The sequence below is a fragment of the Triturus cristatus genome, chromosome 5_1 (assembly GCF_964204655.1).
Source record: "Triturus cristatus chromosome 5_1, aTriCri1.1, whole genome shotgun sequence".
In the NCBI taxonomy this organism is placed as follows: domain Eukaryota; kingdom Metazoa; phylum Chordata; class Amphibia; order Caudata; family Salamandridae; genus Triturus; species Triturus cristatus.
In genome coordinates, this window is record NC_140587.1 from 583,799,432 (window position 1) to 583,824,778 (window position 25,347).

The 25,347-nt window shown below is 47.3% G+C and overlaps 1 protein-coding gene across 2 annotated transcripts in view; it reads right to left on the reverse strand.

Moving 5' to 3' along the window:
• ADHFE1 (alcohol dehydrogenase iron containing 1) overlaps nt 1-25,347 on the reverse strand; it is a 307,754-nt gene that overhangs the window by 233,301 nt on the left and 49,106 nt on the right. For both annotated transcript variants that reach the window (XM_085605518.1, XM_085605517.1), the window contains one exon: nt 21,207-21,244. In XM_085605518.1, coding sequence (XP_085461644.1) covers nt 21,207-21,244 — 38 coding nt within the window. The remainder of the gene's footprint in view (nt 1-21,206; nt 21,245-25,347) is intronic.

Below are 25,347 nucleotides of genomic sequence, written 5' to 3' on the forward strand. Positions count from 1 at the left end.
CTGCAGCCTGCCCCTTACCACCCTTTCAGCTTTCCTGTCCTTGACTTCTTCTAGGGACAAGCCGTTGGAAGACACAATGCTCCCTGCACTGGCAGGGGCTCCGCCTCTTCAGGGTCATGCAGCTCAGGACCCATGTGTCCAGATTCTCTTCCTGCTTATCCATAGCCTCTTCCTCACACGGTTCATTTGTTGCAGCTTGCAACTGGTGGGCCTCTGAGGGCCTTCTGTAGCTCCTCCTTCTTAAAGTTCCTTTTTACTGGCAGCCCCCTCTCTTTGCATAACTATCTGATGTCAGCTGTAATGTATCTCCCTAGGTTGCTGAGATAAAACTCCATGTTTACAGGCTGAATACCAGTCACAAGCAGGCAAGTAGAATAGTAATTAATTTGGAAAAAGCAGAGCCATAAATTAAGGAGGATTTAAAAGGAGGTTGAGTCAGGTATCAAATTATTTCTAACAGAATTTTAGTGTTACACAAATCACTGTACGATACTGCACAAACACAAGTACAGTATCCCACCACTGAGCATCAATGTGAGAAATTGGGTTGTTGGTGGAGGAAGGTCTGAGTCCTTCTCAATCAACAGTCACAATCCTCACCAGGGTGAACCACAGAAAGTCATTAAATTAACCTGTGCTTTACCCTCTGTAGCTTGGCACAAAAGCAGTCAGGGTTAATATAGAGGCAATGTATAAAGTATTTATGCAGCACTCAAACAGTAAACAAGTGAAAAGACAACACAAGACAAACCCCACACCAATTTAGAGAAATAGTGTAAACATTTTTTTTTAATTATTTGACTTCAAAACAAAAATCAAATCAGTAAAACCGGTGTTATGAATTTTTAAAGTTTAAAGTGAAAATGGCACCAAAAAAATAAAAGCGTCAACTATGGTTATCTGGTCGTGCCTGATCGGGATGAAGTCATACGTTAAGGCCAACCATGATGGAGCGCGGGCCAGATACAGGACCCATATTAGTCCCACTGAGGATTGTGCCTTATGTCCTTGATGCAAGGCATTGCGTCCGTTCCGATGAATAGCTGCGGGGGCAATGATGCAGTGCGTGGCACTGCATCATTTCTGATGAGCACGTCAATCGGGGGCTGCGAAGGGTGCGATGATGGGTCCTGCTTCTCGTTGGGTCAAGCTGCATCGGTTTGGATGGAGTCCAAAGTTAGGCTGGTACAGCACCTTTAGCCCCACTTACAAGATTCCGGGACTTGGGGGGCACCACTTGGGGGTCAGGACTCATTGAAGGCAGAGTTCAGGTGCAGGGTTCAAGGGTGTTGGAACTTGTTATGTCTCTGAAGCTCAGAACAGGAGGCCAGTCAACTAGCCCTTGGAGTCACTTTGGTGGTCCTGGGTTCAAGAAGCAGGTCCAGTTTTCTTCCTCTTGAAAAAGGGCAGTCCTTCTTACAGCATCACAGTTAGGCAGCCTTTACAGCAGGGGGCAGCACCGCAGTCCTTCTTCTGTGTCTCCTACAGATCCAGAAGTGATTTGAGGAGTGGACTGGAGAGTCCTATTTTTAATACCTAGTGCCCACTTTGAAGTGGAAGAAACTTCTGGAGTTATCCCCCTATGAAGATGTCTGGAATTTCCTGCCTCCCTGCCCTGGTCCCATTCTTTTTGCAAGCACAGTAGGCTAGTGTGAAGTTATTTGTTTGCAAGCTGAAGTAGTGTCTTTGAAAGGCAAGTATGGCTGTGCACAGTTTTAACCCCCTCTCCTGCCTTGGATGGTCCATCCTGCGAACACTCAGGCCCCTCTATTGTATGGATGTCTGGGAGGAACAACTGACAAAACTACACCTTTTCAAGTGACCCAGGTAACAAACTGCAGGCACCAAACGGCTAGGACAAGAAAATGCCAACTTTCTAAAAAACAGACTAATTGATGAAGATGCGTGGCTGAGAACCCCTGTAAATATCTATCTATCTATCTATCTATATATAAATATATATCTATCTATCTATCTATATATATATATATATATATATATATATGTGAGAAGTTGGCCTGATATGTAGTGCTCACTATTCTAGTGATCACTGTGTATCATTCCAAACGACCCTTATTGATGATTGGTTGTAAGTCAACCTTTTAGACCAGCTACCCTAGTAGCGTGGATACGAGCAGTCTTAGGCTAAACTCTAGAGGGCGTGTTAAGCCAGCTGTTTACCATCACATATACCCCTTGAACACCAAGTGAAAGGACACCACACAAGTTATGAAAATAAAAGGATATTTATTTATGACAAGACTACCCTGGCTCTTTATGAGTCAGGGAGCTAAGCACACTACAAAACTCTTAGGAAAATACTTCAGTTGCACAATTTACACAAATGCCCGAGGGGCACGAGAAACCATCTACACTAACAGTGAAATGCGAATGGTTAGAGTCTGGAGATACTGATTCCGGAGTGATCCGATCAGTGGGACTAAACGAAAAAGGAACTGGACACTTGTAGAGCGAACCTGCGATGGAGCACCGAGATGCTCGAGTTACCTAGCCCGGAGGCTGCGGCTGCGTGAAGTTCGTCAAGATGTCGGGAGTCCTCGTGTAGTCTCAGGAGCCTGAGAGAAGAAGTTGCTGGCAGGCGACCAGTGACGATGTTCAGAGCGATCCAAGCCTGGATCGGTGGTGAAGGAAAACCTGAAAGCAGAGGGGACTCAGTTCTCAACCGCTAGCCAGCGATCGTGTGGGTACCAGGAGGGTACCGGCTGAAGTCACCTCGACCAGGTGAGTGGGTGACGTCGGACTCGGCTGTTCCTCGGACCTGGAGGCGCGGCGGCGACCAGGATGGAGGGCGAGCTGTCCCACGAAGGTGTCTGCTGTCGATGATGCTGGGCCCAGGAAGGGGCAGCGGGTCTTGGCAGTGGCCACCCAGGCGGGGGAGTCAAGATGGCGTCGGGAGTGGACCAGGAGGGTCCGTGGTACTCCTCTGTTGAAGGGGAGCAAGAGCCAGTCTGGAGCAACCAGACTCGTGATGAAACAATCGTGGTGCGTCGTGAAGAGGGCCACAAGCCGGTCGGCAAGTGGTCGAACAACGCGGTGAACAGCAAGGAGCGGAAGGGCCCCCACGCAGATCTCGTGAATGCTGGGGAGACAGACTTCGATGCTGGAGCTGCTCAGGGTTAGGGCTTCTCAAACCCTAGGTGCACTCACTCGAGGGTCCCTCGGTGGGCGTGCTAGATAAGCGTCGTGCAGGTTCTGAAGATAGCCGGTCCCGCAGGTCTCGTCACACCTACGACTCTCAGCTGAGCTGATGAGGGAGGTAAAAGGTCAGAGATGGCAGGGAACTCGGGTCTCGTCGAGCTGGGCAGTCTTGATCCGTAGGAGAGACTTACAGCAAACCGCAAGCGCTTAGATGGTGCCTGCTGGTGCAGGGTGGCTACTCCTTAGCCACAAGGGAGAGTCTTCAGAAATAGTCAAGAGTTCCTTTCGTGGAAAGTGGTTCGTGATTCGGAGTTATCCGATTATCTGATTATCCAATTTGGGAAGGGGACTCGCTCCTACCTTTATTCTAAGAGAAAGGGGCTGGCCCGTGACTAGGTTCTACCTATGGGTGGAGCCAGGAGGGGGGTGGTTACACCCCTATCCTTTGTCCGGCTTCGCGCCAGCTCAGGGGCTGGTGTGCCCCCGAAACTGGTTTGAGCCGGGCTATGCACAGTGAGCACCGGGGTGCCACTTGCAGTCACCTTCCTTTCAGCCCTGCCTACCTGGGATACACAAACCCTGTCTGGGACGGTGCTAACACCGCCCTCGACAGGAAACCCTTTGTCCAAGCTCCCCTTGCTGGAAGGTCCCCCAGCAGCAGGAGGTCAGACTTGTGTCTGGTGGCAGCATCCATTTTGTGATGCTGAGGCTTGAGTCAATTTTAACCGGGGTTCAAGGTTACTTCCATGTCGTGCCCCTCTAAAAGGGGGGAATGCTAACCCCGTCACCAGGACTGGCGAGGGGTTCGTATTCCCATTCGTATGACACCTTACTCGACATGTATAGGTGATGCGATGCCAAAGTTAGCAGATAACCGCGAGGATTATAATGCCTTAAAAGTAGTTGGCCCGCGTCACCATGGAACGGCTATTAGGGTTTGGTTCCGCAAGCCGTCGACGGGCTCAGCTCGCGCCAGAGCACCGTCCCACATGATTCCCTGCACTCTGCCTTCAGGATTGATAAGGCCTGCTATAGGAGTGACTGATAGGAATCCATGTGTCCATTTTTAGGGTTTAGGTGTAGGAATACTACACCTACAGCAACGGGTGATTACACCACGTGGCCCCAGCTGTCGTGCAGCCAGTTGTGTCCGATTTGGGCGGCCATTCCAGGGGGGGCATAATACATGCTTCAGCCCCTGGTAGGCCCTGGGTACACCGATGCCCTGGATACCTGTGGTATGCTGAGACAGGGACTGACAAGGTGGCCCAGTTCCAATTAGTGGATGCACCTAACGTACATGTGTGTTAATTTCGAGAGAGAACAGCTAGGCTGTGGGTCTGATTGGCAGGCCCACAGCCGGAGAAAGTCGTAAACCAATGAAGCAAAAGCAAAAAAATCTGGGTGATCATAGGATTGCAGACCCTACTCTCCTACATGACCCCCCCCCAAACTTTGGGACAATAAGCTAACCTTGACCAGGTGAGTCTTCTTGCTCTAAGTGGAAATACCTGGAGAGCCCATCTGCATTGCCATGATCAGTGCCAGGTCTATGCTCCACTGTGAAGTCCATCCCCTGTAGGGAAATGGACCACCTAAGTAGTTTGGGGTTTTCACCCTTCATTTGATTTAGCCACAAGAGGGGCTTATGGTCGGTCTGAATCTTGAAGTGAGTGCCAAACAAGTATGGCCTCAACTTCTTCAGGGCCCAAACCACAGCAAAGGCCTCCCTCTCAATAGCTGACCAATTCTTCTCTCTGGGGGTCAGCCTCCTGCTAATAAAAGCTATGGGCTGGTCATGACCATCAAAATTCAGTTGCGATAGAACAGCTCCCACACCCAGCTCCGAAGCGTCTGTCTGGACAATGAATGGTTTGGAGTAGTCTGGACTCTTTAGGATAGGTGCTGTGCACATGGCCCGCTTTAGGTCATCGAACGCCTTCTGACAGCTTGCTGTCCACTGAACTTTTTTTGGCATCTTTTTACTTGTCAGGTCGTTTAGCGGGGTCACAATGGATCCATAATTTCTGACAAATTTCCGGTAATAACCAGTCAGGCCCAAGAAAGCTCGAACCTGAGTCTGGGTGGTTGGAGGAGCCCAGTCCTGGATGGCCTGTATTTTGCTCTCCAATGGTTGAACCTGGCCTCCACCTACAAGGTGGCCCAGGTATACAACCTGTGTCTGCCCTATCTGGCACTTGGTGGCCTTGATAGTGAGGCCTGCCTTCTGCAGGGCCTCTAACACTTTCCTCAGGTGGACCAGGTGATCCTCCCAGGTGGAGCTAAAGACAGCGATATCGTCCAGATACGCCGCACAGAAGTCGTCCAACCCAGTGAGAACTCGATTCACCAGCCTTTGGAAGGTGGCAGGTGCATTTTTCAAACCAAAGGGCATTACCACGAACTGATAATGCCCACCCGGGGTAGAAAATGCTGTTTTGGGCCTGGCCTCCTCAGCTAACCTGATTTGCCAATACCCAGCTGTCAGGTCAAACGTACTTAAGTAGTTGGCCGAGGCCAACCGGTCGATAAGTTCGTCTGCTCTTGGTATCGGGTGGGCGTCGGTCTTAGTGACCGCATTGAGACCTCTGTAGTCCACGCAAAACCTCATCTCTTTCTTACCGCCCTGGGTGTGAGGTTTCGGCACGAGCACTACGGGACTAGCCCAGGGGCTGTCCGAGGGTTCAATGACTCCCAGCTCCAACATTTTCTGCACCTCTGTCTTGATGCAGTCTCTGACATGATCAGGTTGCCGATAGATTTTACTCTTTACGGGCAGACTGTCCCCAGTGTCGACCTCGTGGGTACACCACTTGGTCTGACTGGGTGTCAGAGAGAACATATGTCGAAAGGATTGAAGAACCTGTTTACAATCCTCTTGTTGATGTCCAGAGAGGCTGCCACAAAAGACAACACCATCTACTGATCCATCGTCAGGGTTCTGAGAGAGCAGGTCCGGGAGAGGGTCACTCTCCTCCTCCTGTCCCTCATCTGTGGCCATGAGCAAGCCCATGCCCTCCCTGTCGACATATGCCTTGAGCCTGTTTACGTGGAGCACCCTGTGGGGGCTCCGGGGAGTTCCCAGGTCTACCAGGTAGGTGACCTCTCCCTTTTGCTCAATGATCGTGTGGGGCCCAGACCATTTGTCTTTGAGTGCTGCTGGGGCCACTGGCTCCAGCACCCACACCTTCTGTCCAGGCTGATACACAGTCAGGACAGCCTTTTGGTCGTGCCAAGCTTTCTGTAATTCTTGGCTCGCCTCAAGGTTTTTAGACGCCTTTTCCATGTACTCCGCCATCCGCGAGCGGAGACCGAGCACATAGTCCACAATGTTTGATGCCGGCTTTCTGAGAGGTCTCTCCCATCCTTCCTTTACCAAACAAAGGGGTCCCCTTACAGGATGTCCGAACAGAAGCTCAAAAGGGCTGTAGCCAACCCCCTTCTGCGGGACCTCTCTGTAGGCGAACAAGAGGCAGGGTATCAGGACATCCCATCTCCGCCGAAGCTTTTCAGGTAGTCCGTGAATCATCCCTTTTAGGGTCCGGTTGAATCTCTCAACCAGCCCATTGCATTGTGGGTGATAGGGTGTGGTGAACTTGTAGTTGACACCACATTCCTTCCACATAGCAGTCAGATATCCCGACATGAAGTTTGCACCTCTGTCTGAGACGACCTCCTTAGGGAAGCCCACTCTGGAGAACACTCCAAGTAGGGCCCGTGCCACCACAGGTGCCGTAGTGGTCCTAAGGGGAATAGCTTCAGGATACCTGGTGGCGTGGTCCACCACCACCAGTATAAACTTGTGCCCTGATGCTGTCTGGGGTTCCATTGGTCCGACAATGTCGATCCCCACTCGTTCAAAGGGTACCCCCACCACTGGTAGTGGTATGAGGGGGGCCTTTGTCGTGCCACCTGACTTACCACTGGCTTGGCAAGTGACACAGGAGCGGCAAAACTCCTTCGTATCTTCGGACATGTGGGGCCAGTGAAAGTGTGGAACAATTCTGTCCCAAGTCTTATTCTGGCCTAAGTGACCTGCAAGGGGAATCTCGTGGGCCAAGGTGAGAAGGAAACCTCTCAGAGACAAGGGGATGACCAGCCTCCTGGTCGCACCAGGTTTGGGGTCTCTTGCCTCAGAGTACAGGAGTCCATCGTCCCAGTACACTTTGTGGGTACCCGTGGCGTTCCCTGCAGCCTCAGCAGCGGCCTGCTGTCTGAGGGGTTCAAGTGAGGGGCAGTCTAACTGTGCCTTCCCCAGGTCTTCCCTGGAGGGTCCCCCTGAGCCCAGAAACTCAACCTGACCAGGTTCAAGCTCTTGCGGCTCAGTTTCCCTCAGTTCTTTAAGGTCAGCCTCCTCGGAGACTTGATCCACGACCTGGGGCAAGGGGGAAGGCGAAGCCTTACCCTTACTGCTCCTTTTCTTGGAAGGTGTCTGGTCCGTTCTTCCAGGATCCAGCACCTGTTCAGTGGGGCATCTTTTGGCCTGTGACCTGGTCACAGCAAGGACATGTGCTGGCAAGCCTAACATCTCCATGCGAGTCCTCTGCTCCACTTCTGACCATTGTGACGTTTCCAAATCATTGCCCAACAGACATTCTACGGGGAGGTCTGAACTAACCACAACCTTTTTCGGGCCACTTACCCCTCCCCAGGAGAAATCAACAACTGCCATACTGTGATTGGTAGTGACGTTGCTGGCATTGGTCACTAGGTAACTGGTACCTAGCATGATCTGTCCAGGGTCCACGAAGTTAGGCGTCACCATGGTGACACTGGCACACGTGTCCCTGTAGGCCTGGGCCACTCTTCCATTTATCAAAGGTGTCTGTCTGTATTTGCCCAAAGTATTGGGACTGGCATCAGGGGACATATCCATATCCCCTGTACAGACAAGGACGGCCTTAGTGAGCGTGCCGACTAAGTCGTCACTCCCCTCGGTTCCCAAGGTTAACCCAACTAATGCCTTGGGAGGCGCACTACCACTGCTGACTGTACTAGGGGGCGCAGGTGCCTTAGGGGCTGCAGTGGTAGGAGTTTGCCCTCCTTTCTTGGTGCACTCACTAAACCAGTGAGTCTTACTTTTACAGTATTGGCACCACCTTTTGGACTGGCCTTCTTGAGTCTTCTTCTTCTGTGAAGCCTGACCCCCACCCTCTTTGGTTTGTTGGGGACCTGTCGAAGACTTCTGGTCATTTTGTTCGTTCTTGTTACCCTTTTGGTCTGCTTTCTTCTGACCACCCTGGTTCTGATTCTGGTTCTGCTTGACCCTTGTTCTGACCCATCTGTCTGCCTTCTTTCCCAATTCTTGGGGAGAGGTCAGATCCGAGTCGACAAGGTGCTGATGCAACAATTGGTTCTGACAGTTGTTTAAAATCTGTTCTCGCATGATAAGATTGTACAATCCTGTGTAATCAGTAACCTTGCTACCCAGCAACCAGCCTTCCAAAGCCTTAGTGGCACAATCGACAAAGTCAGCCCAATCCTGAGACTGAATTTTCTGGGTGTCTCGGAACAGCACCCGGTACTGCACCCGGTACTGTTCCGTGGTTAAGCCGAACCCATCAATCAGTGTGTTCTTCAGGACTTGGTAGTTGTTAGCATCCTCAGCTCTTGTAGTGAGGAGCTTGTCCCTTCCTTTACCTTCAAAGGAAAGCCACAGTATAGCTGCCCACTGACTTGGGGGGACGCACTGGACAGTGCAGGCCCTCTCCAAGGCAGTTATCCACTTGTGGATGTCGTCCCCTTGTTTAAAGGGGGGCACTATTTTACTCAGGTGCCTAGTGTCTATACCCCTGTCTTTCTCTCTATTGAGAACGCTGCCACCAGTGGGATCTAACCCACTTAATTTCTGCTCTCGGGCTAAGGCAAGTCTTTCTTTGGCGAGGGCAAGTTCTTCCCGCTCGATCCTCAGATTGACCTCCCGCATCTTCGCTTCATGCTCCCTCCTCTGAGGGGAAGTCATTCCTCTCTGAGAAGGTGCCTGAGAGACATGTGTATGAACCGATCTGCCAGAGCCTCTGGAGAGAGACCTAGCTCGTCCGTTCCCAAGGTTAAGCCTGCTTGAGCGTGGGCCCGGGGCTCCCCCAGTTCCATTCTCATGCCTGCTTAAGTTGGTCCTTGTAAGCCTGCCGACTACCACTGGACCTTTGTCTGCCTCGTCTCCCGATAACTCGTCCTCGTCCTCCTCCTCTGTGTGGAGGTCGAGGTCTGGGTCACCGAGGGTTCCCTCTAAGGGAGGCATGTTCCCATCTGCACTGGGGGGACCTGGGTTAGAGGACCTCCTAGCATCGTACGCCTCTAAGAGACCTATCAGTATTGCGATGGTAGGGTTAGAACCCTGGTTTAGCTTCCTGGAGGCACACAGTTGTCTCATCTCCTTGAAGCTAAGAGTTGCATACCGTGACACGACCTGTGGAGGGTCACTGACCACTAGGGGAGTCCCTGCAGACTCTCCGTGGACCGACATGCTTTTCTAGTGAGGTGTAAGTGTTGCACCTACCTACACTATGGGTTTACCTACTGATCCCTTGCTAAGAGTTGTAGTCAGGGTGTGCTAAGCCCTGTTACACTACAACAGCCGGTTCAGTAGAACTCGGAGTATTCTAAGTTAAGTTATATGTACCTGGGTACTTATGTGATCTTTCCCTGCGATATTCTTAGGATACGTGTGTGGTAAAACAACAGCAAGCTCAAATCCCAACCGCTGCTCACCAATGTGAGAAGTTGGCCTGATATGTAGTGCTCACTATTCTAGTGATCACTGTGTATCATTCCAAACGACCCTTATTGATGATTGGTTGTAAGTCAACCTTTTAGACCAGCTACCCTAGTAGCGTGGATACGAGCAGTCTTAGGCTAAACTCTAGAGGGCGTGTTAAGCCAGCTGTTTACCATCACATATACCCCTTGAACACCAAGTGAAAGGACACCACACAAGTTGTTATGAAAATAAAAGGATATTTATTTATGACAAGACTACCCTGGCTCTTTATGAGTCAGGGAGCTAAGCACACTACAAAACTCTTAGGAAAATACTTCAGTTGCACAATTTACACAAATGCCCGAGGGGCACGAGAAACCATCTACACTAACAGTGAAATGCGAATGGTTAGAGTCTGGAGATACTGATTCCGGAGTGATCCGATCAGTGGGACTAAACGAAAAAGGAACTGGACACTTGTAGAGCGAACCTGCGATGGAGCACCGAGATGCTCGAGTTACCTAGCCCGGAGGCTGCGGCTGCGTGAAGTTCGTCAAGATGTCGGGAGTCCTCGTGTAGTCTCAGGAGCCTGAGAGAAGAAGTTGCTGGCAGGCGACCAGTGACGATGTTCAGAGCGATCCAAGCCTGGATCGGTGGTGAAGGAAAACCTGAAAGCAGAGGGGACTCAGTTCTCAACCGCTAGCCAGCGATCGTGTGGGTACCAGGAGGGTACCGGCTGAAGTCACCTCGACCAGGTGAGTGGGTGACGTCGGACTCGGCTGTTCCTCGGACCAGGAGGCGCGGCGGCGACCAGGATGGAGGGCGAGCTGTCCCACGAAGGTGTCTGCTGTCGATGATGCTGGGCCCAGGAAGGGGCAGCGGGTCTTGGCAGTGGCCACCCAGGCGGGGGAGTCAAGATGGCGTCGGGAGTGGACCAGGAGGGTCCGTGGTACTCCTCTGTTGAAGGGGAGCAAGAGCCAGTCTGGAGCAACCAGACTCGTGATGAAACAATCGTGGTGCGTCGTGAAGAGGGCCACAAGCCGGTCGGCAAGTGGTCGAACAACGCGGTGAACAGCAAGGAGCGGAAGGGCCCCCACGCAGATCTCGTGAATGCTGGGGAGACAGACTTCGATGCTGGAGCTGCTCAGGGTTAGGGCTTCTCAAACCCTAGGTGCACTCACTCGAGGGTCCCTCGGTGGGCGTGCTAGATAAGCGTCGTGCAGGTTCTGAAGATAGCCGGTCCCGCAGGTCTCGTCACACCTACGACTCTCAGCTGAGCTGATGAGGGAGGTAAAAGGTCAGAGATGGCAGGGAACTCGGGTCTCGTCGAGCTGGGCAGTCTTGATCCGTAGGAGAGACTTACAGCAAACCGCAAGCGCTTAGATGGTGCCTGCTGGTGCAGGGTGGCTACTCCTTAGCCACAAGGGAGAGTCTTCAGAAATAGTCAAGAGTTCCTTTCGTGGAAAGTGGTTCGTGATTCGGAGTTATCCGATTATCTGATTATCCAATTTGGGAAGGGGACTCGCTCCTACCTTTATTCTAAGAGAAAGGGGCTGGCCCGTGACTAGGTTCTACCTATGGGTGGAGCCAGGAGGGGGGTGGTTACACCCCTATCCTTTGTCCGGCTTCGCGCCAGCTCAGGGGCTGGTGTGCCCCCGAAACTGGTTTGAGCCGGGCTATGCACAGTGAGCACCGGGGTGCCACTTGCAGTCACCTTCCTTTCAGCCCTGCCTACCTGGGATACACAAACCCTGTCTGGGACGGTGCTAACACCGCCCTCGACAGGAAACCCTTTGTCCAAGCTCCCCTTGCTGGAAGGTCCCCCAGCAGCAGGAGGTCAGACTTGTGTCTGGTGGCAGCATCCATTTTGTGATGCTGAGGCTTGAGTCAATTTTAACCGGGGTTCAAGGTTACTTCCATGTCGTGCCCCTCTAAAAGGGGGGAATGCTAACCCCGTCACCAGGACTGGCGAGGGGTTCGTATTCCCATTCGTATGACACCTTACTCGACATGTATAGGTGATGCGATGCCAAAGTTAGCAGATAACCGCGAGGATTATAATGCCTTAAAAGTAGTTGGCCCGCGTCACCATGGAACGGCTATTAGGGTTTGGTTCCGCAAGCCGTCGACGGGCTCAGCTCGCATCAGAGCACCGTCCCACATGATTCCCTGCACTCTGCCTTCAGGATTGATAAGGCCTGCTATAGGAGTGACTGATAGGAATCCATGTGTCCATTTTTAGGGTTTAGGTGTAGGAATACTACACCTACAGCAACGGGTGATTACACCACGTGGCCCCAGCTGTCGTGCAGCCAGTTGTGTCCGATTTGGGCGGCCATTCCAGGGGGGGCATAATACATGCTTCAGCCCCTGGTAGGCCCTGGGTACACCGATGCCCTGGATACCTGTGGTATGCTGAGACAGGGACTGACAAGGTGGCCCAGTTCCAATTAGTGGATGCACCTAACGTACATGTGTGTTAATTTCGAGAGAGAACAGCTAGGCTGTGGGTCTGATTGGCAGGCCCACAGCCGGAGAAAGTCGTAAACCAATGAAGCAAAAGCAAAAAAATCTGGGTGATCATAGGATTGCAGACCCTACTCTCCTACAATATATATATATATATATATATATATATATATATATTCACTGAAAAAAACAAAGGTTAAAGTAACATTATAGGTTAGTGAATGTGTCAGTGACAACACTAACGTTTTGACCTAAAAAAAACACAGGACAAGAAAATGCCAACTTTCAAAAAAACAGACTAATTGATGAAGATGCGTGGCTGAGAACCCCTGTAAATATATATCCATATATATATTTTTTTTCACTGAAAAAATCAAAGGTTAAAGTAACATTATAGGTTAGTGAATTTGTCAGTGACAACACTAACGTTTTGACCTAAAAAAAACACAGAAATTCACCAGTTATGAGCAGAGCTAACTATAACTTGTGCCCCCACCATGCACTGCCTATAACCTCACCTGACATCATACACACACCATGCTCTATGATATCATTTATGACATCACTGATGACATCTGAAATGACATCACTGATGACATCATCCAATGAGTGTGTTAGTTTGTTTCATAGCGGCTTGTAACTACTGTATTACTTTTCTACCCAATTTTATATAGCCTGTGTCCAGCTAATCGTGCAAGTGTTTACAAAACGCATGTGCTCTTAATGCACCATAGGTGTGTTGAGGGACTGAGCACATTATAAATCTTTGTATTGAAGAGTAACTCTGCGTGCAGGTGATAGTTAACTTGTGTTAATTATGTTCCACACACGTTTTTTGGTACTGCAAAAAGTTTACAGCAGGGAAAACATTCTATGTACTATATAATAAGTATAGTAAAAGGCCTAGTGTTATTAGACAGAATAGTCTCAGCATGACAATTTCAACTTAACACAGAAGACTGTGTACACCAGGTATTAGCCTATGTACAGGTGCTTGTTTTGCTTCAGAAGATGGGCTATCCGTAAAGTGTTCACCACATTATGAAGGCTGCAGGTAGTATGATTTTTAGCACCTTCATACCCTGGTTATTTTAAGTGACTCGTCATTCTTTGGACACGTTTTGCATAGAGTGTTCACTGACCTTAGTAGGTACATTTTAGTTCTCTGTGGTGTATTTCTCATGAGAGTTCACTGTCTGCTAACAGTGTGGTACAGAGTAAACTCTCTCCACAGAGCAAAAACTGTTAACAGTACCCACATTTCTACTCGTATCTACTTAATTTCTCAATGAAGGTTCATTGACTGTCAGAGGTTTGATGCAGGTAAAGATTGTCCAGTAGTAGGGCATTAGTTATGTAACAGGGCTTGAGGATCTGGAGGAACTTGGTTTTCCCTGAACAGTTGTATACAGATTGAACACCCTGTGCAAGCTAGGTTACCCTTTCATCCATGGTTCATAGTCAACATGAACTCGACTACCCATGAAGTATGTGGTATACGGTCAATGTTGCAAATAATACAAGTTTGATTTACCTATGGGGGTTGTATGTATGATAGCAGAAAATAAGCTTCATATTGTTCTGATCCATTTTGCACTTACTTTCATAGCTCTAATGGTATACCCGTTTAAAGAGCAATGTGAACAAAAGAATCTTGGTTGATGTCAACAGTGATGTAATCAATGATGTAATCTGGGATGTCATGAGTGATGTCATAAATGAGGTCATAGAACATGTGATCATATGTGGCCCCGACCACCTGCGTCTGAGTGAACGGGAGGACCAAGAGCTTGATACTTCTGGGTTGGGGCACAAGGCAGGGCTGTCCTTTCTTGGCCCTGCTTTTTGCCCTGGCAGTAGAGCTGCTGGCTATTCACATCTGGGCCTCAGAGAGGGTCAAGGGCATCCTCTTTGGAGGGCAGGAGCACATGATTAACGTATTTGCGGGTTCATCTCCTCCTTACCCTTGCCCAACCTGCTGCCTCGCTTCCCAATGTCATAGATGACTTGCAGACCTTCACAGCCGTCTCTGGCTTCAAGATTAATATGTCCAAGTTGTTCGTTCTCAACCATACCCTTTCGGCCACAGAGGCAAATGCACTACAGGGTGTCACCCCCTTCCAATGGTCCTCGGAATCCATCAAATATTTGGGCCATCACATCACCGCTACTCTCTCAACATGGTCCCAAGCTAATTGGTCCCCCCTTCGCCACTCGATTTTGGTAGACCTGCAGAGATTGAAACCCCTTTATGTCTACTGGCTGGGGTGTGTAAACACTTTCAAAATAAATATTTTCCCTCGAGTTCTATGTGTCTTCCAGACCTTGCCCACATTGATCCCTCAGGAAGACATTCAACGCCTTCAGAAAGACCTACGCACTGTTATATGGACTGGGAAGCCTCCCCGCATGGCCCACTCATTATTGATGCAGCCACGAGATATTGGAGGGCTGGCATTCTCAAACTAGTTGGAATATTACTGGGCGGCGCAGCTAAGGTATATCTCCGAGAGGGTGGTGCGTGAAAGTGAGAAGCATTGGTTCCACATGGACCGAGCAGTAGCTTGCCGGCCCTTGTGGGACCTCACCTGGCAATGGGAAACTCTATGGAGGGATATTCCCAAAACGTATCGGTAGCAGCAGCTGTCCCACAGCTTAGCTAACACCGATAGAAAGTTTTAGCAGGTATGGCAGCCATTAATACACTATCTTACATGGATAGAATTCAAATGCTTCAACCACCCAAAGCTTTGGGCGCTCCAGCTTTTCGCCCCCAAATTATTTGTGACCCTCCTCCTTCGGCCTGAGGTCCCCCACACGCACCAGTGAAACTTAGAGACCGCACTCCTTACACGCTGCGCGACCTTGCGCCTCGCCTCCACCATGTAGTCAGGATGCTCCTTGACCTGTGAGAAGTTAGTTTGTTACATGTTTTTCTTTTAGTTTGTCATCAAGCACCACCCTGCCCTCGAGGCATGGGCATGTCAGGCAACCTAACTATCCCCAGTCCCACACCAATAACACTCTCTGGGTTGGGAGACAAGATAAGGAATGGCTCCTGGGCCTTTCGCCTGGATTGTCAGGACCCCCACCACTATATGCACAAGGGGACTCAAGTCATGGTTATTCTCTTTAGTTCAGCTTGGACAGGGAAAAATGGGTTATACCACACATGCAGACTATTCAAAGGTGATCCTCTTTGAATCTGCTTCTAATGTAATAACACGGCCAGCCCAATATGGTTGTAGGCATCTTGCTGTGTATCATTAGTGTTGTGATCTATGCCCTATTCATCATGTATATGCATCAGGCCCATATCAGGGTTGTAGGCGCCACAATGTATCTCACTCTGCAGTTTGTTATGATAACAATAAAACTTAATACAATTTGTTTTTGTAAAAGAAAATGCCATGACTGATGTCATATGTGAAGTAATAAGCAATGTATGGTGAGGGCACAAGTTGTAGTTAGCTGTGCTAACTTTAACTGGTAAGTTTCTGTGGGGCATTTTTTGTTCAAAATGTTAATATTGTTTTTTCCAGTGAATTTCTAAGGTTTAAAAAACAATCAAGAACATTTCTTTTTATCACACCCAACTATAATGTTAGTTTAACCTTTGTTTTTTTCCAGTGAAATTCTATTTTTTTTTTTTTTTAAAGTAATGAAATATTTAAATCACCATATGTAAATGCAACCCCGGCTGCGCACAGCCCTTGACCATACACAGCGGGAGGTTTGCTGCAGGGCCTGCAGCCAGCCCCTCACATACAGCCAGCCCCCCACACCTCTCATTTGACAGGACTGTGGAGTAGGATGAAAAAGAGACCGGCCCTTTTGATGAGACCTGTCTCTGCATGACAGAAGTGCATAGTAGTTTGTGGGGAAGGATTGACCTCTTTGCTCAGAACTCTCTTTTGGGTGACGGGTGTGCATAGCATGGTGTGCGGATGGACTGACCTCTCCTTTGAGACCTCTCTCTCAAATGACTGGTGTGCGTAGTAGTGAGTGGGGAGTGACTGGCCTCTCCTGTCAGACCTCTCTCTCAAATGACTGGTGTGAGTAGTAGGGTATGTGGACAGACTAGCCTCTACTTTCAGACCTTTCTCTCAGGTAACGGATTGAAATAGTAGGGTGTATAGGGAGTGACTGGCCTCTCCTTTGAGACCCCTCTCTCAGATGACGAATGTGCATAATAGTGTGTGTGGCGGGACTAGCCCCTCCACAGAGACCCCTCTATTGATGATGGGTGTGCGTAGTCGGGTGTGGGGAGATACTTAACTCTCTGCTCAGAGGTCTTCCCAACCTGATGGGCATAAATAGTAGGTTCGGATTGTAATTGTATTTGCATTTATATAGCACTTACTACCCCCGACGAGGCGTTGAAGCGCTTTTTCGGTGAGTAGCATGCTACTCCGGAACCCAAAGAGGATTAGTGGTGAAAAGCATAGGTCAATATGAAATTAATTTGAGCGGTGGACATGTGAGTTTGTTATTTGGATCGAAAAAGGATAGTGGAAGGATAGAAGTGGGATGGGTTTGCATTTATATAGCGCTTGCTACCCCTGATGAGGTGTCAAAACGCTTTTAGGCAGGAAGCACACTACTCCCGGAACCCAAACAGAATTAGTGGGGTATTAGGATAGGGAAAAATGAAATTAATTTGAGCGGTGGACATGTTAGTCTTTTAATTGGATTGAAAAGGATAGTGGAGGGATAGAAGAGAGAACTGTCTAGAAAGTGTTTATTTCTTTGGAGTTCTTAGCAGTAGGAGGAGGTTTATGGTGAGTAAAGGGGAGGTCGAGGGGGGAAGAGTCAGAGGGAAAGGTTTAGAAAGACTGGTTTGGGAGATTTGCTCGCTGTGGCATACAAATGTTTTTGCAGGAGCCTCTACATAACTCGGGGTATTATCCCAAACGCACCAGCGATACCCCTAGAAGGGTCTCCCAGGGGCCAGACTGCTGTCGACTACAATCCGGGAATGGCATGAGGCGGGCATTCAAACACTTGGGGACTTATACTGAGATCGGAAGCTTATTCCATACACATCCTTGGTAGAGAAAGTGGGGCTACCACCAGGGCAGTTCCTAATTCACCGTTCATTGATAGCCACACTTACAGCCAAGTTGGGTGACATTAATACAGAGCCACAATCGCACCTCACCATGCAGTACTTACAGGTCATGGGACAGGGCAGACACCTTGCACAGTGGTTCGCGGCCCCGTTCAGGACGCACGCGGCAGTGAGCCTGGATCCACTCCGTTGCAACTGGGAACAGGATCTGGGCTGTCCGCTTTCTGATAGGAGTGGGCTCAGGTATTGGATAGTCCAAAACGCATCCCCAGAAATGGTTCAGGCAAATTCAGTTTTATATAATTCAATGGGCATATCTCACAATGCCAAAATTAACCGGTACTTCAGTCGCGAAGATGCTGCGTGCCCGAGATGCGCCGAAGTGGGGGCTGATCTGATACACATGCTCTGGAGCTGCACTTAGCTTGGCATATACTGGAGGGAGGTGGTCACTATACTACACTCCTGCACTGGGTAAGAGAAACCTTTCGAATGGCCGATTTATCTCCTTCACAGATTCCGAAGAACACCCAACACCAAAGTAACCTCTAGGTTCCTGGATTTAGGTATGGTGGCAGCCAAAAGGCTGATTAGCAGGAGGTGGAAAGCACCAGATCCCCCACATATACAGGCATGGCGTAAATCGTTTCTGGCATGGGCCAAGGCGGAAAGCCTTGCTATCAGGCGCGAGGAAACCATGGGCTTATGTCAGGTTCCCATTGCAACATACTGGGATGCAACGCTGGGGTGGTTGAGGGAGGAGACCTCTGTGGAGTAGCACTGCAGGTGGACACTGCACATGTGTGTTGCAGTCCAGGGTAGACCGTAAGCAATAGACAATAACTACACACTGGTTAAACGTGTGCACATATCCACACAACATGGTGGGGAGGGAGCAGGTGGGCAATAGGCATAGAAACACTAAGCAAATTCTACACAGGGGGGGGGGGGTGCCACGGGCGGGACTAATGGTTTGAATATTCCCTTTTTCTCCTTAATTTCTTAGTTTTCGTAAAATTACGCTGATATTCACAATGATCTGTTAAAGGACTACATGCACCATATGGAATGTAATAACAAGCTTGGTTTGCTTGACAGAGGAATATCCACACCTGTAAAAGCCATCCCGATATACTATGTACGTATAAGACGCACTATGCTCCATAGTCATCTATGATGTAACCAGCAGTGTACCTATAATTCTTTAAAACATGCATGAAGAACCAAATTTATTTTCCCAAAAAAAAGTAATGAAGGCATGAGCATGTATTGACAAAATTGAAATGTTTTTATTAAACAGATTTAAAAAAAATAGTAGTAGAATGTGATTTGGTATTAGTGAGAGAGTGGCGATCGACGATATATTAAGAGAGGTTTAGGGTGAGATATAGGGTAGTGCATTGGAGATGCTGAATTAGAAGTAAAGTAATTAATATAAATATGCATAAGTACATGAAAGGTACATATGTAAAGGAAGAGGGTGATATATATAGATTTAAGTTGTATTTATTAAACTCAGACTTTCAAGTGTTGCTGTACTATAAGTTTATTTGTTTGTATAAAAGATAAATTGTAATTCAATAGTGAAGCAATTGTAGATAAATAGTTAGGATAAAGATTTACTTATTTATGCAGTCACCTATATACATGTTAAACATATAATAATATAACCATAAGTAATATGTACATTTGTTACGCAGAACTAACGAATACCTATATATTTATAAATATAATTGTTATATACATTTATACAAAGCAATTCACATATCTAGGTACACATAGTCAAACTAAATGCTTATACACACAGGGGTATGCTATATATTTATGTTTGAGTATGGTGGTTATGTGTGTCTTCTGAAGATAAGGTAGTTATCTGTGGATCTTATGTTTAGAGGTAAAGAGTTCCATAGTTTAACTGCTTTCTTGTATGGTGCCAATGCAAAGTGGAGGTTCCATTGTTGAATGTATTTGGTGATATTATTTCTGATGAAGAGCCATCCTGTTCCATGTTTCGCTTTGTGGGTGATACAAAGCACCTTGAATGTGGATCTTCTGGCAACCGCTAGCCAATGTAGGGCCTTTAAGGCATGGAAGATGTGGGTTTGTGGCTTTATATGTAAGAGGAGTCTGGCAGCGGAGTTCTGAATCCGTTGTAGTCTTTTCATAGTTGTTAAAGATGATCTGCGATAAAGGCTATTGGTGTAATCAAGTTTGGACAGAACAAGAGAGATAGTAGCCTGGACCTAGTTTGGAAATCCCTAGTTTGTCCACTTGGGCATTCATTGCTTGGAGTCCATGGTAATTCGGAGGTTCCTTACTTCCTTTGATACTTTAGGTGGTGTTCCCAGATTGTCATGCCATGCGACGAGTAGGTCGTAATTTTTCCAATCACAGCATGTGAGTATTTCTGTTTTGGAAACACTCAATTTGAGATGGCTCCATGTCATCCACTGATCAATGGCTTTGAAGCAACTGAACACCATCTCCACTAACGCTCCTTCTTATAGTGTGTATACCAGAGTGTATTAAAAGATCACCTACTCCTTCCTACTTTTCCCGATCCTGCTAGAGTCTCGCGAGATAGCAACAATATTTTTTAAAACAATTAACATTGTATTCATCACAGTACTTATATCTCATACACCTCCTCTCAATAATAAATTGCAAAATATCAATTCCTGCTAGTTGAGTGTATTCACAACTTATCTACTCCTTTTGACTATTTGAAATCCAGCGAAATCATTTAAAACAATATAAATTAACTTTCAACACAGTACATACACCTTAGGGGCGTTCTCTCAAAATCTAGGCATGCAGGATGCCTTTCTGCTGCCCCTCATACAGCTTTTTTTTTTTTACCTCATTTCCACAACATCTTCAATTTTTCAAAGTAAACAGTAATGCCGGCCATTTCATGTTTAAAACTAACAGCCAGTCAATCCAAGAGCTTACAGAACTCACTGGAGCATCTCGCTCCCATGAGCGCATGAAGGCTCGTGGGGAAAATGGGCTCCATTTTTAATATCGCACTCTTGCAAGCCCAACTGCCAAAATATACATTTCTTTTTTACCCTTAATTTCTCAAAAACTATTGAACTGAATTACACCAAATCATGAAAAGCACAATCTGCGGACCAACATCTACCTTCCTGCCAAATTTGGAGCAATTCTGTTCAAAGGTTTTTGCTGGGGGGGGGGGGGGGGGGGGGGGGGGGATTTTGTGCCCTAAGCCCCTGCTTCACGGATCACGCCGAATCTTTCAAAGCACAAACTAGTGGAAAAGTCGCACCTTTTTGAAAAGTTTCACGGAGATTCGTCAAACAGGGCCAAAGTTAATATCAACACAAAAAACGCTTTCCTATGTAAAAGCGATTCTAACCTTAACTACCTAATGGCGACCGCCACAAGTTAATATATGTTTTTAGTAAAATTAAAAGGGCGCGTCTAGCTCCACACCTAACTATTGGATTTTAAGGAAAGACAGTTTGTCGATCGAGGCTGTGAGTCGATTCAATCACAATGACACATACTCTATTTATTACATATCCTCACTTGAACATATTTTTCGGTTGACTGATTAATCATAAGTGGTTTAGGAATGGATGGACCATTTCAGAGCAGTATCCATGCCTTTCAAACATACCACCCATTTTCACAACTTGCATTACTTTTTCCAGTCATCACTCATGTTTTATTATATTTTTTTGTTATAGTTATACCTCCATTCACTACATCTAAAGTGTCATAGGAACGACACAAACATTTCTTAATCAAATCGTGAATGTTTTTATTTGGGTGCGTTCTTACCTTGAGAGTAAACGTGGGAATGAGCGGGACACCGACACCTGTTTGAAAAAAGAAACCGCAAGATTGGTCGGCTAATATAGAAACGGACATATATAAAAACTGCAGTCATGACTTTATCAAATATATCGTATAGGCTCTTCTTCCCATCGCTTCCTATACAGTGTTTCATTAATGACAAAGGTTTGCTAAAGTTATGGCCTGCCATCTAGTGGTTTTAAACGGTATTTGCGATTCTTCCGATTCGTCTGGTTTTCAATGTACTTAAAAGGGCATGACATGAAACAATAAGGTAGAAACGAGCATCGGGAACACCAACAGGCATAATTCATGTCATGTCTGTACCTGCATGTGCTAGCTCATTAAAGCCATATCTATTGGCTTTTGGGGTGGTGATAGGTGGTGGTGGCATTGTGGTTGTCAGATGGAGGTGGCAATGGTAGTGGCAGTGCTACTGGTAATGTTAGCAGTGAAGGTGGTGTTGATAAATAAAGGTGGTGGTAAGTACAGCGGTAGCAATTCTGGTAGAGGTGGCAGAAGTAATGGGGATGGTTGTAATGGTGGAGGTGGTAATGGTGGCCTTGGTGGAAGAGGACATTTTGGTCTTAATGATGGTGATGATAGTGTTAATGTTAGCAATGATACTGGTGATAACTGTTAATAACCAAGGTGATAATGATGATAATTATTATTTTAATAGTTATAGTGGTAGCTGTAATGATGATAGTGATAATGGTAGTTGTGGTAATGAAAGGAAAATAAATCTACTGTGCAAAAAGCAAAAAAAAACAATTAGGTGGCCGCCTAAAGGTCAGGTTACAACTCCAGTACTGGCAAAATTATGAAAAAGGCTATTGTAAAGATCAAAAAAAAACACACGCAAAAGATGCAGCTTTCTGTATGCCATGCGTGTATTTGATAAATAACGGATTGTGTGATAATTGAATTTCTTCAGAGGAGGAGGGCATGATTGCCGAAGTAAGCTAGAGTCGGAGTAATGAAGATTACCAGTAAGTAAATCAGGACATTACGCTTCATTGCCTTCCACTGTCCTTATTCATAAAAATGTACCAAAACAGTTCCACTCCACACACCAACTGTATAGGCAAAGGCAGCCTCCAAAACAACATCAAACCCCATACCCTAAAAGCCACAGAGCAGGGACCAACACAGACATTGGAGAATGACCATTAAAAAAAGGTTGCCACCTCAGCTATTTTTACAGGCCTGACTGGTGCTTTTCTCTGAAGGCTAAAAAGAACAGATGATAAACGAAATGCTGAACAAATCAACCATTCACCCCCAGTCACAAATCTGTGTTAAATCCATCTTTTTTTGCTTGCCACGCCATTCCAGGTTGGACCCAGCTATATGTAAATCAGTTTTGACCCTGCTCCCCATGGGAACAGTCTAGCCTGAACTGCCAGGACAGGTCCTCCCTGGACTGGAAACAAGCATCCTGGGATCGGTTTTGGGGTAACACCCCTCATCAGCCAAGCTAGCTTAAATCCTGTGGCACAGCGAGCAAGGGGCCCATGATTAGGCAAACCCTTCCAACTTAGGGCTATTAATGCAAAAAAAAAAAAACAGATGATGGACGGAATGCTGAACAAAACAAATATTCACCTCCAAACACAGATCTGGGTTAAGAACATTGTTTTTTTTGCTCGCTACGCCATTCCAGTTTGGATTCAGCCATATGCAAATCAGTCTTGACTCTGCTCCCCAAGGAAACAGTCCAGCCCGAACTGCCTAAAAAAAAAAAACCACCCACAATGGATTTAACCCAGATCTGTGACTGGGGGCGAATGCTTAATTTGTTCAGCACTCTGTCCATCAGCTCTTCTTTTTGCACATCTCTGAAGGCCAGCAAAAAAAGGTGGCAACTGTACCTAGAAAGGAGACTGGAACAGCAGACAGAGTCTCACAATAGAAAATCCAGGTGGTAACAATGCCATGAGGATACCGCTATTTAAAACGGCAAAAAGAAAAAGCCCTAAAAACCACTACAGATCCAGTAGGAATCCCACTACTGAGGGATGCACTGCCGGATGGGCGGAATGGGAGGATAAAGATATTGTGCAATAGAAGCCAGCCATGTGGTTGTAAGATTACCCATGTAAATGCCACCACAGAACTACTAGAGCTGGAGAAACTGAACAAAACCAGAAAAGCAGTAACATACAAACATAAATCGGGGGGCAGGAGGGAGGGTCAGAGACCAAAGGATTACCAGGTTAAAGAACAACCCAGATAGGAGAGCAGAAATAAGGCACAGGCACTATACACCAATGCACAGAGCCAACAAAACACCCCAAAACACCATGGGTAGAACCCATCGAGGAATATAGTAGGGCACCAGACACCCCAAACGGACGCATCATTGTTCATAGAACCCCCATTTCAGAAGCTGCAATACCCAAATATACATGAGCCCACAAAGAGTTGAAGACTACCAAGGGCCTGACAGCCTGGGTATCCGTCCCTATTAAGCCTACAAGGAGCAGAATGGATCAATACAAGACTGAAACCTGACGGGATGATAGTCCTGCTGAAGGATGGGGTCACTGTTTACTACAAGGGGGACCTCTTATAGCCTAGGCAAAAACACTATTGGGCTGGGCCCTCTCTGCAGGGTCACTCCCAAACCTTTTGCCTTCACCCTCTCCTGCTTTCTGAAATTAGTTTTTGTTGGCATTGGGACTCTGTGCACATTACCACTGCTAATGTGTGCTAAAGTAATTTAGCTCCCTCCCTAAAACATGGTAAAATTGTCCTACGCCTGATTGGCACATTCAATTTTTCTATACATCCCTAGTACATAGTACTTAATGGTACCTAGAGACTGTAAATTACTGCTACTAGTAGGCCTGCAGCACTTATTGTGCCACCCACTAGCGTAGCACTGTAAAAACTTGCCTGTGGTGCAGTTATAAATTCCCATTTCAACCTGGCAAATGAAACTTTTGTCAGGCCTAAAACTTCCTTTTTATTACATAAAAGTCCATAGGGCAGGCTGCATTAAAACATAGGATATGCAGTTTTAAGTTTGACATGTTCTGGTAGTGAAAAACTCCTAAATTATTTTCTCACTACTGTAAGGCCTACCTCTCCCATGGGATAACATTGGGTTACATTATTAAATTTATTAAGTGTTAACCTTTGATTGGGAACAGGTAGAAATTTTATGTTTGGACTCCAATGAATTGTAATTTAAAATCCTCTTTAATGGTAAAGTCGTATTTTAAGTCACAATTCTGAAAATGCTGCTTTTAGAAAGTTGAAATTTGAATGCTCTTAACATGTGTTGCTTGCTGCCAGTATCCTGGGTCACATGACTGTGAATACTGAGCAGTTGTCCATTGTGTATTCCTCCCAGACAGTGAGTCAAGGGGGGTCTAGGTGTTGACAGGATCGGTGGGGCAAAACTGTTACCTACCCCACTTACATTTCAAAGAGTTGCATCCAGCACACACACAAAGGAACTTGACATCAGTCGTTTGTCACTCCAGACTACTTGGAGCCTTGGCAGGGGAAGGAAGTAACTTTCAAGAACCACACATGGGGTAGCCAGGATCTCACCCCACTTCAAAGGGTGGCACCAATTGTAAATATTGGCCCTCCTGAGCCTCCTCTTCTGGACTATGGTGCTGCTTGTGGACTGCCTTGTTTCCCAGAGAACATCCCTGCTACTTGAGGCCTGGATTGTTCCGCAGACGACTGCCTTGATACTTAACCTGCCCTGCTCTGTGAGAAGGAAGATTGGACCGGTTCGCTTCATCCCAGGCTACATAAGTAAGTTCAGAGGTCAGTTGGCTGAGCTACGGGGCACTGAACCTGCAGCTGGCCTGCCTGAGCCCTGCTGGAGTAAGTCATTGATCCTCAAGGGATGCCATCCCAGGTTGTAGACCCTGGCTGGCAACAGAGAATACTCCTCTTTGCCAACTAAAGGTTCCATCAAAACCAGAGCAAAGTGTTGGGAAGCCCCGCACAGCTGCAAGTTTCATCGTAACCGATGCCAAGTGACACAAAGCCCTGACAAGCCACGCTGCACAGCTGAAAACTTCATCAGGAGTGATGCCACTCAACCCAAAGCTCCAACAAAGCCTTGTTATCCCAATCCAGCATGACCAGATACCCTTAG